At 36.9% G+C, this 14049-nt stretch overlaps 1 protein-coding gene across 2 annotated transcripts in view; it reads left to right on the top strand.

The window, feature by feature from the left end:
* Positions 1 to 241: 241 nt before the first annotated feature.
* Positions 242 to 14049, top strand: part of LOC145693599 (mitochondrial inner membrane protein Mpv17-like) — a 45771-nt gene continuing 31963 nt past the window's right edge. The window contains exon 1 of one of the 2 annotated variants that reach the window (XM_081769728.1): positions 242 to 430. In XM_081769728.1, coding sequence (XP_081625854.1) covers positions 358 to 430 — 73 coding nt within the window. In that variant the 5' untranslated portion in view covers positions 242 to 357. Of the gene's footprint in view, positions 431 to 3015; positions 3129 to 14049 lie in introns of those variants that run through there. The other variant, XM_081769729.1, reaches the window with a different exon arrangement.

Genomic DNA, 14049 nt, shown 5'->3' on the forward strand with positions numbered 1-14049 from the left:
GATTTTTCTGTAAATTTGAGGGGTATACCGAAATGCATTCAAATTGCATTCAAATTATGCCAAATATTGTATATTCATAAATACAATAGGGGGGCCCCACATTGGCTTTGGGGGAGTCCACCTATGATCACCGCCCTTGTCGTCCACAGTTATAGTTTTAGCTTGGGAAATAGTTTTGAATATTAATCCTCTGAGAAGAGAAGTAAGGGATCAGATAATAAAAAGCTAGTGTAACGCATTTCTTATTTCATTTGTTAAAAGGCGTTCATGGTGGGAAATCTGTGCAAGGTGGAATTAAATATATTCAACTTGTGCTGTGAAATATTTGATAGTCATTAGTATTTTATTTAAGAAATAATGAGAAGGTACCTGAATGTATATCTACGTTTGTTGGAGAGACACCCTTGGAAAATGCAATCCTTACAAACATGTAAGAATTTTGAAATGATGTAATCATATAACCCGTGTTACGTAAATTTAATGAAAGTAGAATCCTCGACAGCTATGATTGATAATTAAGATAGTGTTACAATTATTAGCTCATTATTATATGTGTTTTTTGTTAGATTTACAAGTAGTTATATGTATTGTTTAGAAAACAAATGTTCGTTCTATAAAAAAAAAAAAAGTTATTTACTAGTACCGGCAACTATGATTTTAGGATTTTATTGTGCAGATATGACCCAAAAATAATGAAAAATTAAAAAAAATTGGGGGAGAAATAGAGTAGTGAAATGGTTTTTGATATTTCATCTTTTTCTTCTTACCATAAAGTGTTTAAATTCAATATCAATCTTTGGAACATCTTCGTTTACGCGCATGACTATCAGTGTGACCACCCAGCAAAAATATTTCGTACTAACTTATGCAGAAAAAAAGTACTAGATCTGGGGAAAAAGTACTAGAATTTTATCTGCTCCTGTTTCGCCCTATTTATGACATTTAACGATATTAATATCTTATGAGAAGGTTTCCGACGGCTCCCCCCCCTGTGGGTGGGGGACTGACCCCACATTTTTAAAACTCTCAACTTTAATTCTTTTGCAGTCAAATTTCGATAAAAACCGTGCAAACCCCTTACACCCTCCCAATTTTGACTTTACATCTCAACCAGCGGCGTCATTTAGGGGGCAGGAGGGGCAATTCCTCCCTCCCCCCAACAGTGTGAGGAATACATATACTTTAATAGATTGTCTACTAATATACTAGTACAAAACGTGAAAATGTTATGTCGGTAGTGCTCTTGACTCCCCCAAGCGAAGTCTAAAATGACGCTCCTGACCTCAACTAAAAATCCTGGCAGAATCCCTGTTTAATTGTCGTATCAGAACCCACTGTAAAACCACTACAATAACACAAGTATGACAAATATAGAGGATGTCGGGAGAAAGCAAGAAATATCATAAAATGAGCTTATTGAGAAAATCAAGTTTTAATTCCTTAATAGCCTACTGTTTAAACGGATCACCAAATATGTAATATTGTTTACTGTGGTCATTTATTACTTTTAAAACTTCGTTCCTTGACACTTTTGTACTTCCTATTTTCTCTAATAGAATGAACTATAAGTTACAGCACAAAATCGATAGAAATGGATCTGTTTTCTCTCGACATCCTTAATATGAAAATCAAAAATTCAAAACTCACCTCACTGTATGTAGTCCTCTACGAATCGAACAACTGTAGTTATCCACTAGTGTAACACAAGTCCAAGTTTTTCACGTAAATCCCAGAATTAATTTAAGATTTGTGTTAATTTATCACTTAACTTAGTGTCTCACTTCAGTGTTTAAAATAATATAGCATTCAGTTTTTAGTTATTTAATATGCTATTCACATATTTACAGGGGGGTCCCACTCACAAAAAAGCACTGGAAATTTTTATGCATCTTTAGCAGATTTTGCTAAATCGATTAACTGATCAGAAATAGCAAAATCTGTGGCTGAAGAATGTTTCAACTTTTCCTTTGTCAGTAGAAGCCCATTCATTAATGGAGTTCGCAATTGATTTCTCAATTTGTTCTTATTCATTGACACGGCCGAAAATATCCTTTCAGTTGCAGCTGATAAATGGGGGAGGCACAATACAGCTTTAACTGATGTTCCTAAATAAGGGAACATTGGTTCTCCTATGGCATTTTTCATGTCAAAAACTTTATTCCAAAAACACATGAATTCCTGGTCAGCTTTCAGTGCTTCTACATTCTTCAATAGTTGCCATTCTCGATCAAGATCTTCATAATTATTTTCTTCAACAACACAAGGAAAGTTAATAGCGAGTGGCATGATACTGTAAACTGAGTCTGATTTGCATACTTCCGGATTCAGCAGCGCCAAACCTTTTAATACGGGATCTTGGAAATTTATGCGCTTGAAAACTTGACAACAAAATTCAACATAAAAGGATAAACATTTCACCTTAAACTGTCGTATTTCTCTTTCTGACACTCCACTTCCATTTAAACTAAGTAAAAGGGCTTCAAATCTTGCACCTAGGTTATATACATTTTCTACATCTAAATAGTGTTCGTTGTTGGTTGGATTTATATTTTCAATTGGGGTACTTGTAATATAGTGTGCTTTCATAAAATATTTCATTTTGTTCCCCCACCCTAACGGTTGCCCCAAAAGCATTTGCCGCAATTTATAATGAAGCAGTAGGTTCCCGTTTCCCGAGCCCTCAAGCGAAGAACAACTAACCACTGCCAGAATTCTGTCTCGTTGGAGGAGGGGACCGGACGGCTCCTGTGTCCCACTTCCGCTCTTGTAAATACTATTATTGAAAAAAAAGACAGAAAAAAGTTACCAGGAACAGTGAACTTTTCGTACATTGTCAAATTTTCATGAGATTCCTTTTTCTCTCCCAAATGTATTTATAAGAAAAGGAGAGGAGGAAAAAAGTACTAGATTTGTTGGTGAACGTACTAGAACACTAAAATATTATAAAAGGTACTAGATCTAGTACGAAAGTACTAGCGGTGGTCACACTGATGACTATAGTTTTTGATGTGCTATCACGCGGAGCCACCTGCTGCGCCTCAGCTCTAAGTTGGTTAAATGCAATTCGTTCTGTGGCAGTACTCGAGATGGTTCTATCAAATTTTGATCCATTTACATTTTTAAGTTAGGTTAGAGCTTTGTATTTCTTTCAGCAGAACATGCACTAAATGTTGAATTCCATTACTACATGAAGATTGACTTCAGGAGGGCTTAGTGTAAATACAGTGTGGACGCATAGCATAAAAACTACAATGCATGAATAAGGTGTCTATCGGTCACGAAAGTCACTAAAGTCATGAAGAAGTCACGAAATTTAGTTTTTAGGTCACAATTTTTTTCGTCTGTACAAATATAAGTATACATTGGAAAATTTTGTTTTAAAACGTCAAAATTTACCTCCAAAAATGTCTATGGTCGGCTTTAGACGCTATCAAATCGCAAGCTTGAAAATTCGGCTCAATTCGCATCCAAATTTGCTTTTCAAAATGTTACTAAATTTTATGGTTTGGGAAAGAAAAGGTCACGAAATTTCATTTTGGAATTTTAATAGACACCCTGATGAAACAAACCAACTTGTGCTATGTGGCCACCAATAGACACAGATGTTAACAGTCAGGGCAGAACCGCAGCAGAGGGCCCCGACGCTGCATCTGTAGGGAGCAGGCGCGTCAGCGATTCGAGTATATGCATAGACGAATATAGTGGAAAAGCACACTTAAATATGCAATACTTTCACTATTACTGAAAATTCATTTCCGTATGCTATGCACTGACAGTAATTACTTATATTCATACCCACATTCCTTCACGAAAAATGGTTTACATCGTATTTTACCTATAAATTTTGTATTCGGTAAAACCGTCTGCTGGAATGAACTTGTTGTGTTTTACACTAGTTTGTACAGCATATGTTCGTTCGTATGATTTATTTATACCTATAACTGTTAAGCACTCTTAAATTCAATCAGAACACCAAAACCTAATATGATGTAATTATTTATGTAAGTGTGCCAAAGGGTGTGAAATTGCATTTTCAATAGCTGACATCTACGGAATATATTCCAGATTTTTGTTTAATTGTACTGCTGAATGATACAAGGGAAACAATATTGAATCACAGTTTGTCCCTAACCTGTGTTCAGTTATGTTTGGAAAAAGGCAAGTTTTCACTTTGAATCGGACAGTGACTGGAACCGATTCATCTGACACGATTCTCGGAGCAATTTAGGAATTATTTCCCAAGTACGATTCAATTCATTCAATTCAACAGAGCAGTCTAGGAATCAGTTCCTCGAAACATACCACCTACCCTCTTCTCGTTACTCTCCTCCAGAGGGTGAGGTTAAATTTGCATTGAAGTTGGACCACCCGAGCGTGACGTAATGTCACGTGGTATTATCATGGGGCTCAAAATGCAACAGAACAAACCCTATGGTGCTTCGATCCCCGTTCGCTCACTCAGGGTATGTTTCGTAACATAGGTAAATCACTTTTTTTTATATATACCAATAAAGTTGTGTGTGCAAAGTGGACTAATTACCCCGTGACATTACGTCACGACTGGATGGTGCAACTACAATGTAAATTTAACTACAACTTCCCCTTGAACTCACTCCCAGACTACTCCGGAGAATAGAAACATCTTTGGTAACTGCTTTGCAAAATAGTCAGGAAACCGGTTCAGATAAATCAATTGTTAAAGAACCGTAATTGACAAGTTCTCCAAATTCTAGATCAAAAAACAGCAACAGATAAAACTAACACACTTTAAATGAAGTGAAAACCGGTTTCATTTTTCTGTGAGAACACATTTCGTAATTTAAAAAAATGCAAAATACATCGAGAATAAAAAAACATCCCAATTTAAAAATTAAAAAAACACTCTCCGCTAATGATATAGATCTAGCCTGGCCCCACCTATTAAACCACCTGATTCTTCAACTAGAGTTTCTAACCAGACCTCCTGACAAAACGTTAGCCAGTCGGAGACAACGTTTTAGTACTTAATGTTTTCGCCATACCAGAACACTCATAAATAATAAACTCGTAATTACTGGTTCCATACACGAAAAAATAACACAAGAGCACTTGCCCAATACTCAAGTTCACGTTACTGAAAAAAGTTCGCGTACTTGACAAGCGCATAAACCTGACACACACCGACTGCAAGTAGATAGGAAGGGTGACATCGCACTAGAAAACTTTCATAGGACTGTAGACAGAGACCAAGTGGAAAAAATATGAACTACCATCAATCTATCTTGCAACCAAGGATGTAGCATCAAAGGCACAAACAGTTCCAGGAAGTGACTGAACGTATAAGAACCGATTGAAGTCACTGTCCGAGTCAAAGTAAAATCTTGCCCGGAAAAAAGTATAAATGTTAAATTCTATTAGGAACTTCATCGATTGTTTATATCATGGTAAACGGAGTTAACTTGATTATTTTTATTCGAAATTTGTTATGTAATTTGATGAGAGAAATCAACTGTTGAACATCTCGATTTCTGAGGGTGACCAAATCGAAGTAATTTCCACAGTTAAAAGGACAAGAAGCTCTATCGTAGTATAATGCTTCGATGGACTATTTTGCATTCATTTTTCCGCACTATTGTAATTTATGGGGCCTACTTATATTCATGAAATATTGGTTTCTCTTACAACACAAGATTGCTGCACGTTTTGCAAATAAGAACAGAAATGGAACACTGAACTGCTGAACAAGACTGTATCATTCATAAAAATAAATACTTTGCATGTTACGTTTCGATCTTCTAACCAGTCTTGTTCAGCAGTTCAGTGTTTTATTTCTGACTTCTCTACTGTATGTGAATCAGATAGATCTGCTGATTATCCACGGTCACTTCACAGCAGGAGTTTCTGTAACCAGTCTGGCTCATTTAACGTTTTCGATTTTGATCTGGTCTCTTTCTTCCTTGGTGAGGTTTGCTGATAGGGTGCAAAGTCAGCTTTGAGATGAATAAATGTTTAGTGTGTGGTTATTCCATATCAAATCATCCGGTAAAATGTGAAAATAAAACCCACCTATTCAGATCTTTATGCAGTTGCTAGAACCAGTAAGTTATTAAAGCATGTAAAAATTCAAAGTTTGAGAAAATTACTTGTAAAAATTGCGATTTTCGCTTCTCCTTGCTGGTACGTGCGTGGATGTCGTAAGGAACACTAAGAATTCGAAATTGCTACAAATAAGAGAAGCTGAATTTCACAGACACTGTTGTGAGCGGCAGAAATCAAGATTCTTAAATTAGGTCTCTTGGGTAGTGCGCGTCTCATGAATTGAGAAACAAGGATTGAGGTATTCGAAAGATGTTTAATTATGTCTTGTTGATTTATGTGTAGGTGTATTAAATTACGTCCGAGAGAATCCACAGAATGCCTTCACTGAAATAACACATTATGAACCAAAACTCACCGGCAATTTGTTGTTTCAGGATGCTTTATGATGTTTCGGTGGCGATGACCCTTCTCTACCAATAAGTTGGCTGTCTTCAATTCTCTGTCTTCTGGTCTAGATCCACTTGGAATCCTGGACTAGTAGTGATGCTGTAGACTCTCTGCTTCCAGACTTGTCTCCAACCGGAGTCGCCTTGGCGTAAGTTGTGGTGGTGAAGCGAAGACTGCTCCAAAGGTCGTCTCGATCTTACTCCTCAATCTGACGCTCCCATCTTTCTCTTCAATCTCTTAAGTGGAGTATTTCTGTGGTGTCGTTGTTTTATGTTTCATTCTCACTCGTAGTGTGTTTGCTTCCGCCTTGTTTCGAAAACTAAGATTTTTCACCTTCGTCTTTGCTCAAGATACATTAGTCCGTTAAATTTTGACAATTTGTGAATTCTACTCGGTGTTCCATGAGCACCTAGATTTACAAACGTTTGCACTCTTACAACATTTCGGCATGTTGTATCTGAGTATTAGTTCGCATTTTCTTTCTTTTTGAGGTATTAAATACCTTTATTTGTTTATCTACTTTTCCTGATTCTAAGTTGAATGTCCTCTTATTACATTGTACAGTCAATATATAATTTAACAATTTTGGAAATACATTAGTTATATCTCAATGATCGCCTGTTTGTGAATAGTATTGAAAGGAAAACGTCATAATTCAGTGCCTAATGAATGCCGACTTTTTTTTTTTTTTTTTTTGCCAAATATCAACCAAAGCATATAGGTTATAAGGAAAACTGTTGTGTCAATTTTGCGCATCTGGCTGGTCTAGTAGAAAAGTAACTATTGTTCAGGTTAAATAATTTTCTGAGTGTGCCATTTGAACTGGACTGGAAAATTAAAGACGAACATCAAAGGGAAATTGTTTTATTACTATGGAGTTAGTGATTCATAACCCACTTTTTCATATCACCATCCTTGTTAAGGCATTTGTAACACGCCACCAGCTTCTATATACCTGTGTCAAAGAATTCTGCCGACAAGGACTGGAACCAGAATGTCACAACCATCTACAACTTACGTTTGCTGCGCTGTCAAAATTTGTCTGGCAGAAGTCATTTTAGTTGGAGATACAAATCGGAGTCGCTTGGCGCGAGTTCGAGCCGGTAGGGAAATGGTCAAAGATTTCGCAACCAGTCCTCGTCAGCCATTGCGGTGTTCATCGTACATATTAGTGTGGCTTGCTGAATTGTTTGCTCAATCTTCTGACCTACTTTCGCTCGTGACATCCGGTCATGCACTTCGCACAACTGCCGGTTGATCTCTGACGATGAAAGCTTCTTAGCGTAGAAAGCCCGGTTACTGCATATACCTCGTACCCGGCGGGAGATTATATGCGCACTACTATTTTTATCATATGACAATTCTTTCACCACTGACTTCACACAACTGCGCTCCCGCAAGTTATGACTGTGTTCCTCCTTCATTCATACGTAAAAACATTTCGCTATGAACACTCATGCCATTTTGGAAACTACCGTTACTTTCTGGATGAGCCTCGCAGATTACGGAGGTATATTGTTAAGTTAGAGATCACAGAATCTTAATCCTTGATTCTCTTGTGTGATCTTTGATTCTTGGCTAGTTGGATTGGAATTCAGCTTGCTTTCAGTACTGAGGCTATATCAAACACAGACCTACAGCTTATCTTGAGATGCAGACCACACGAGGGGACTACTGTGGCTCAATGGCAGAGCGCAAATCTTTGGTGCGGAGGGTTAATGATCCACTTTCATTATTCATTCTTGTTCCTTCAGTCTAAAATTGAGACTAATGAGACATTAAATTATCTAAATTTGTTTCTCCTATATTTGCCTATCTTGTTCCTGTATTTGTCTTAATTTTACCAGTGTAAGAACGATCACATTAACAAATAGTTTGATAGACTTCAGGTTGTACAGCGCTGTTATTAAATATATTTTCATAATCCGTAGAATGCATTTCAATATTTACAGGAGATTTGCAAGTAATGCGTAACCTACATTTTTTTTTCACTTGTTCAAATTGAAAGACAATTTAGACAATACCAGAAAGGAAATCTAATTGTTACCAGACTTAAGTGAGATCTTATTATTGTGAAGCATTCCAGTTGCTTTGTTTCGACGCATAAACTTTTTAATTGTGTATAGGTTACCGCAATACTAGAATAATCAAGTTGGATACCACTTTGTAATCCAAACTGCGAAATACTGGACGTAACAATGTCTCATTCATTAATATATGTTTAAAAAAGAAGTGTGCTGTTCGTTTTTGCTTTATAATATGTATGTTAATGTTGCACTGATCCAACATTTGCGAATTAGTCCTTGAAAATTGGAGTAAATTGGAAAGAAAACGGGAATGCACGGAACAGATCCCTTTGTGTATGACAGAAATGTGTGGTACACATAATACTTACACTCTGGAAGAGAGTGCTGTCGGGATAAGACCCGGTCTGTAGCTAGGAGGCATCTTGTTCTTACATTTGGAAATCTGCGACATCATCTTCTCTTCACACACGCTCCTGCCGTGTGTCAATTCAGAAGGAAATCAGAAACAATTAACTAATGGACGTGGATAAAAGAACATGTTGCAACTAGACTATGTTCATGTAAATTTCCTAAAGTAATTTTTCATTTTTAGAAAACACATTCTCCACTGCATTTTGTTAGGAACTTCCCGATTACGGAAATAGTTTGTTTTCAATTTCCAATGATGGAATTTTTCCATCAAAAGTGCCAAAGGATACTACACAGATGTCAATCCTCCATCTCCCGACCCAAGGGGAGTCTTACTCACCCATTTGGGAGGTTATGCAGCAAAATCAGCTGCACTTGAAAAGGTGTCCCTAAGTAGAACCAAACAAAGGGAGAGAAAGAGAACGCAATATTTTAAAGACTTGCTTGTAATTTTCATTATTATACAGTAGAGTTCTGCACGGCTTAGCTTTGAATTTCACCTAGAACCTTTGTCACGGCAAAAAGACAAATAAAAATAAGAAGACGAAGAAACAAACAGGAATGCATACACATGGAAAAAGTAATACAGCAATACTTTGTTCTACGAAATGGTGTGACCCAAGTCTTTTTCGGTATGACATGTCTTTTCATTCCTTTGTTTTATTATTTTCCTTCTATTTCTGTCCATCGTGAATAAGAGTCGAGAACTAATTAATGCAACTAAATGAACAGTATTAAAGAGGGGAAAAAAGGAAAATTGTTGCGCTTACGAACGCAATTGCATTTCGACGCATACTCGTTGCATGGTTGTACAGCAATAATTTCAAAGGAGGCACATTGGTAGAGCGCTTACCTCTGGTGCGTGGGATTTCTGGTTCGATTCTTGGCTAAGTAAGGAATTATTAATTAAATTTCTGGGCTGTCGGAATCTATGGCCATTTAGCCCGTCACGTATGTGAGGTATGACGTCCCTCGGCGAGTACACTATCCGATGAAAGGAAAGGAAGAGGCCTGGGATCATTATGTTAGGTACCATCCCAACATTTGCCTGGTGTGAATGAGGGAAACCAGGAAAAAACTCACTTAGGATGCTGGCCTGAAAAACCCTTTTTAAACTTTTTCGACCGAGTGTCCCCACCGGAAAACCCTGTTAAGTAAGTTTGTGTTGTATAACATCGTGTCCGTGTGTTTTCTTGGGATACTCCCGTGTCCTCCACTTTGTCATTCCATCAATTCTTCCATAATCATTCACTTGCCTTAATCATCGCCTCCTTAGGCTAAAGGGCATAATCGTGGACGTTAAACTGAAAGATTTCATTTTTACCAGTAATTTCTAATGGAATGTCCTGTGATGGCAGTTTGCTACTCTCCTTCTCGGAAAACTGCACGAAGAGAAGAAGGAGATGTCAGATAACCTGAAGTTAATAAAAAATAATGGTGACAAGTAAACAAGAACATGGATAGTGTAGTAGAAAGGTTTTCTGGCAAGGTATTCGTAGATCCATTACTACACGTACACCACCACCATTTGCTTCTTTCGTTTTCCTGACTCATTCCCTTCCCCTCCTTTGCTAAGGCCTGTGACAAACATCTTGGCATTTCAGCTAAACTAATAAAACGCAAGCTCTGGCGCGACGTTGCCAAGTGGTAAAGGGGTGTGGCTATGGCTAAGCAGACGAACTATAGTGCGATCAGGTGGCAAGGGATAGACGTGGATGTATATAAACTAAACGTGGCAATAAAGCTGGCCTCTCATTTGCTAGCAGCATTTAAACAGAACTTGGATCGCCGCATTCAAATGCCAAGATGTTTGTCACTCTGTTTAGTTGTGTTTCTCTTGCCTTTTCTCAATTGTAAAAGCGCGCTCCTACGTTATACAGTCCTCCAGTTGAAAATTACTGTTTTAGGCAATGTTATTGATAAGTTATACAGTTATGAAGTCACTCCAAGTAGTTTTGGAGCGACATTTTTTGTATGCTTAAGAGTCGGCGGGACTCAAGTGAACTTGACAAATCGAAGGTATCAGCTTCCTCAGTTTCTCCTTTCAGTACAAAGTGTTTCCTTATTTTGGCAACAGATGGGGTTGTTGCTGAAATGCCGTCAAAGCAAATGGCACCCCTCCTTTTCCTTCTTTTCCCCTGCATGTGGTCAAAGTTGGACAGCGCAGGAGGGGGTGGTTACGGTTGCAAATGGGACAAAAGAGTGAAATTCCTTGTTTTGGAGAAACAGAACTGAAGAAAAAATAAAGAGGGACCAACATGATATCAGCCCTCAGTCCCGCGTCTAGAGAGCCACTCAAATATCTACAACGATCACAAACATATCATAGAGAACTAAAGCACTTGTCGCCTGTCTCTTTCTCAAAGGATTTCTACCTATGGTAAATAACAGAATAGTGCGGGAAGAGTCTGATATAAAATGAAGAACCATGCCAATATTAAAAAAAAAAATAAATAAAATAAAAAAAACACAGAAGAGTCGATATTCTAATTTATTTAGAGCCTTCCTGGTTTAAAAAAAAAAAAAAAAAAAAAAAAACTTGGAATTGAAAGGCAGAAAACCCAGGCAAAGATCTGAAATGTATTGACAATGTGATTCTTTTTTAGTGGAATCCATTTCCTTATTTTCTTTTCAAAATATGACAACCAGATTTACCCTCTCACCTTCACATTCGAATGGTCCTGGATTCGATACCAGTGGCTGACCATCCTGAGTTTTTTTTTATCCTATTACAACAGGAAAGGGCCGCAATGTTACATTCAGCTTTAGGGACCGGCTTAGAAGGACAGGAGGGAGCATATGCCCTGCTTGGTTGTTGGTTTTTATTTTAGGAAATAGACCACTTCATTAGCAATAGAATTAAAAGATGTGTCACCTTCTTCAGGAAGATACACTCATGTCCAAAATTATTGTCGCATATCTATAAATATGTTGTTGTAGGAATATAATTTGATAACGAATTCATCCGGTATTTCTTATAATGTTAGTATGTGTACAATCGGCAGAGGTATATGGCAAATTTCATGTCAAACGAGCAGTAAATAGGAACAATAAAACGAAAATAAAACTTTCGTGTCCATTTAGCAACATTTTGTTTTACTCATTCTAATTTTGGTATTTATAAATATTTTCCTATGAAATTTACCACATATGCATTTCCCAATTGTGCACATAGTATCAATATTAAAAGTACCCAGCAAAATCATTATTACATTATACTCTTACAAGAAGACAGTTATAGATATGCGACAATCATTTGGGCATGAGTGGACAATGACGTAACAAGTGTTTGTTTCAAACATTGAATAAGTGTTCGTATAAATTGAACTTATTTCCTAACGTCATAGAACTAAGAACTGTTGCAGAGCGACGTAAGTCCGGTGACAATACAACATTCCATTGTTATTTTCATACTTTGCAATATATCTATTTATTTTAAAAGCAAATTTTAATTTTTTTTTATTTTCAACTTCTTTATCCTAAAATAAATACTAGCATATAACCAGCCCTGGTTTCCCTGGTTGCATTTCACTTTAAGATTTGGAAAATGTGTCCAACGAATAAAAAAAATGATAAAACCCCTTTTAAAGACATTCTTTTGTTAATCAACTCGCACTAAAAAGTTAAAAATAATTTTGTTTATGCAAGACTAAATAAAAAGAATGGGGCGCGTCATTTTAAGAATTTATAAAGTAACTTTAAGCCTATATTAGAGTGCATCTCATTTTTTTTTTAAGTCATGCATAAACAAAATTGTTTTTTACTTTTAAGCGCGACTTGATTAATAAAAGAATTCCTTTAAAATGTTTATTATTATCTTTTTTATTATTGTTAATGTTTCCATCCTTGGTACAGGGTGTTTATTTTGGTAAGGTACCGTATGATGCGTTTCTATACTATTAGGGTATATTAAAATTTAGTTTCCTATGCGTTACTACATACTGTACATTAAACAGCAGTTTATTTTTAAAGAATTACTACCGAATATAGAGTGTTTCTCCGCTAATAAGAGGGAGACAGATTGAGGGTACCAAACACCCCTACCGTTGATTGAGAAATATTTAGGTGTCGACACTGATGAGCAACATCTACATTTGAATTTGAATGTTTTATGGGCTTTAGACAATTGATTCAGACCGGGATACATGAGGGACGGAATGTTGGAAGCAAGTAGTCCAGTCCCTAGTTTGAATGCCTGGAATGAGTAAGGACTCTTCCCCCCTTGGTAAAACCTGCCAGAATTGGAAGCAATATCAAAGAAACACTGCTTCGAAAAGAGAGAGCAAACATGCATAAATAGATAGTCAGAGTCGGATTTAGGTTTAGTAGGGCTCCAAGCTGTTTAAGGTAATGGGGGCCCTTTATGTGTCCAGATGAACATAGGCACCCTACATACAGAAATAAAGAAACTAGAGATAATTTAGGAAGCACACTAGCAGAAGGAGCCCCATTAATTACATGAATGTAGGCTACACAGTAGGAAGCACTGTTGCTTCGTATATTTAAATTTTATTTTATTTTTTTTAATTTCCTTATATTGTAGAAATGCATATCCAGTTTTTCTTTAGATTTTGGAGCCCCCAAGAGAGCGGGGTCCTAAGCTATAGCTTGTTTATCTTATACGAAAATCTGGCAGTGTAAATAGTATACATATACAGGCTCGGATCCAAGAGTGGCTATAGAGGCTATAGCCCCCCCTCCTTGACGCTCAGGTATACACTGGATAAAATGGGCTTCAATCCTGTTTACTCTGGATAAAGAGGCAAACTATGGTTTAGCTCCTCCCTTGATCATATCCTGGATCCGCCACTGTATATATATATATATATATATATATATATATATATATATATATATATATATATATATATATATATATATATATAATATTTCAATGCCGGCCTTGAACCGATCGCTCCAAATCGGGCCCCGCGCTAGAGTCGTCTACTCTACTGTCCAGTCTCTAATCTACTCTCCAGTACCGTTTTAACAGTATATTAGGCCCAAAGCAAACAAGTGTGTTGTGGTCCCTATGACTAAAGTTTGCTCCTAATACATGACATTATGTTCGCGAGGCCCCCAGTCAAGTGAATCTGTTCTGCTACTCTCGGTTATCAAATACACACAACAGCATATTACAATACAGGTG

This window comes from Thermobia domestica, chromosome 8 (assembly GCF_964235325.1).
Source record: "Thermobia domestica chromosome 8, izTheDome1.hap1.1, whole genome shotgun sequence".
In the NCBI taxonomy this organism is placed as follows: domain Eukaryota; kingdom Metazoa; phylum Arthropoda; class Insecta; order Zygentoma; family Lepismatidae; genus Thermobia; species Thermobia domestica.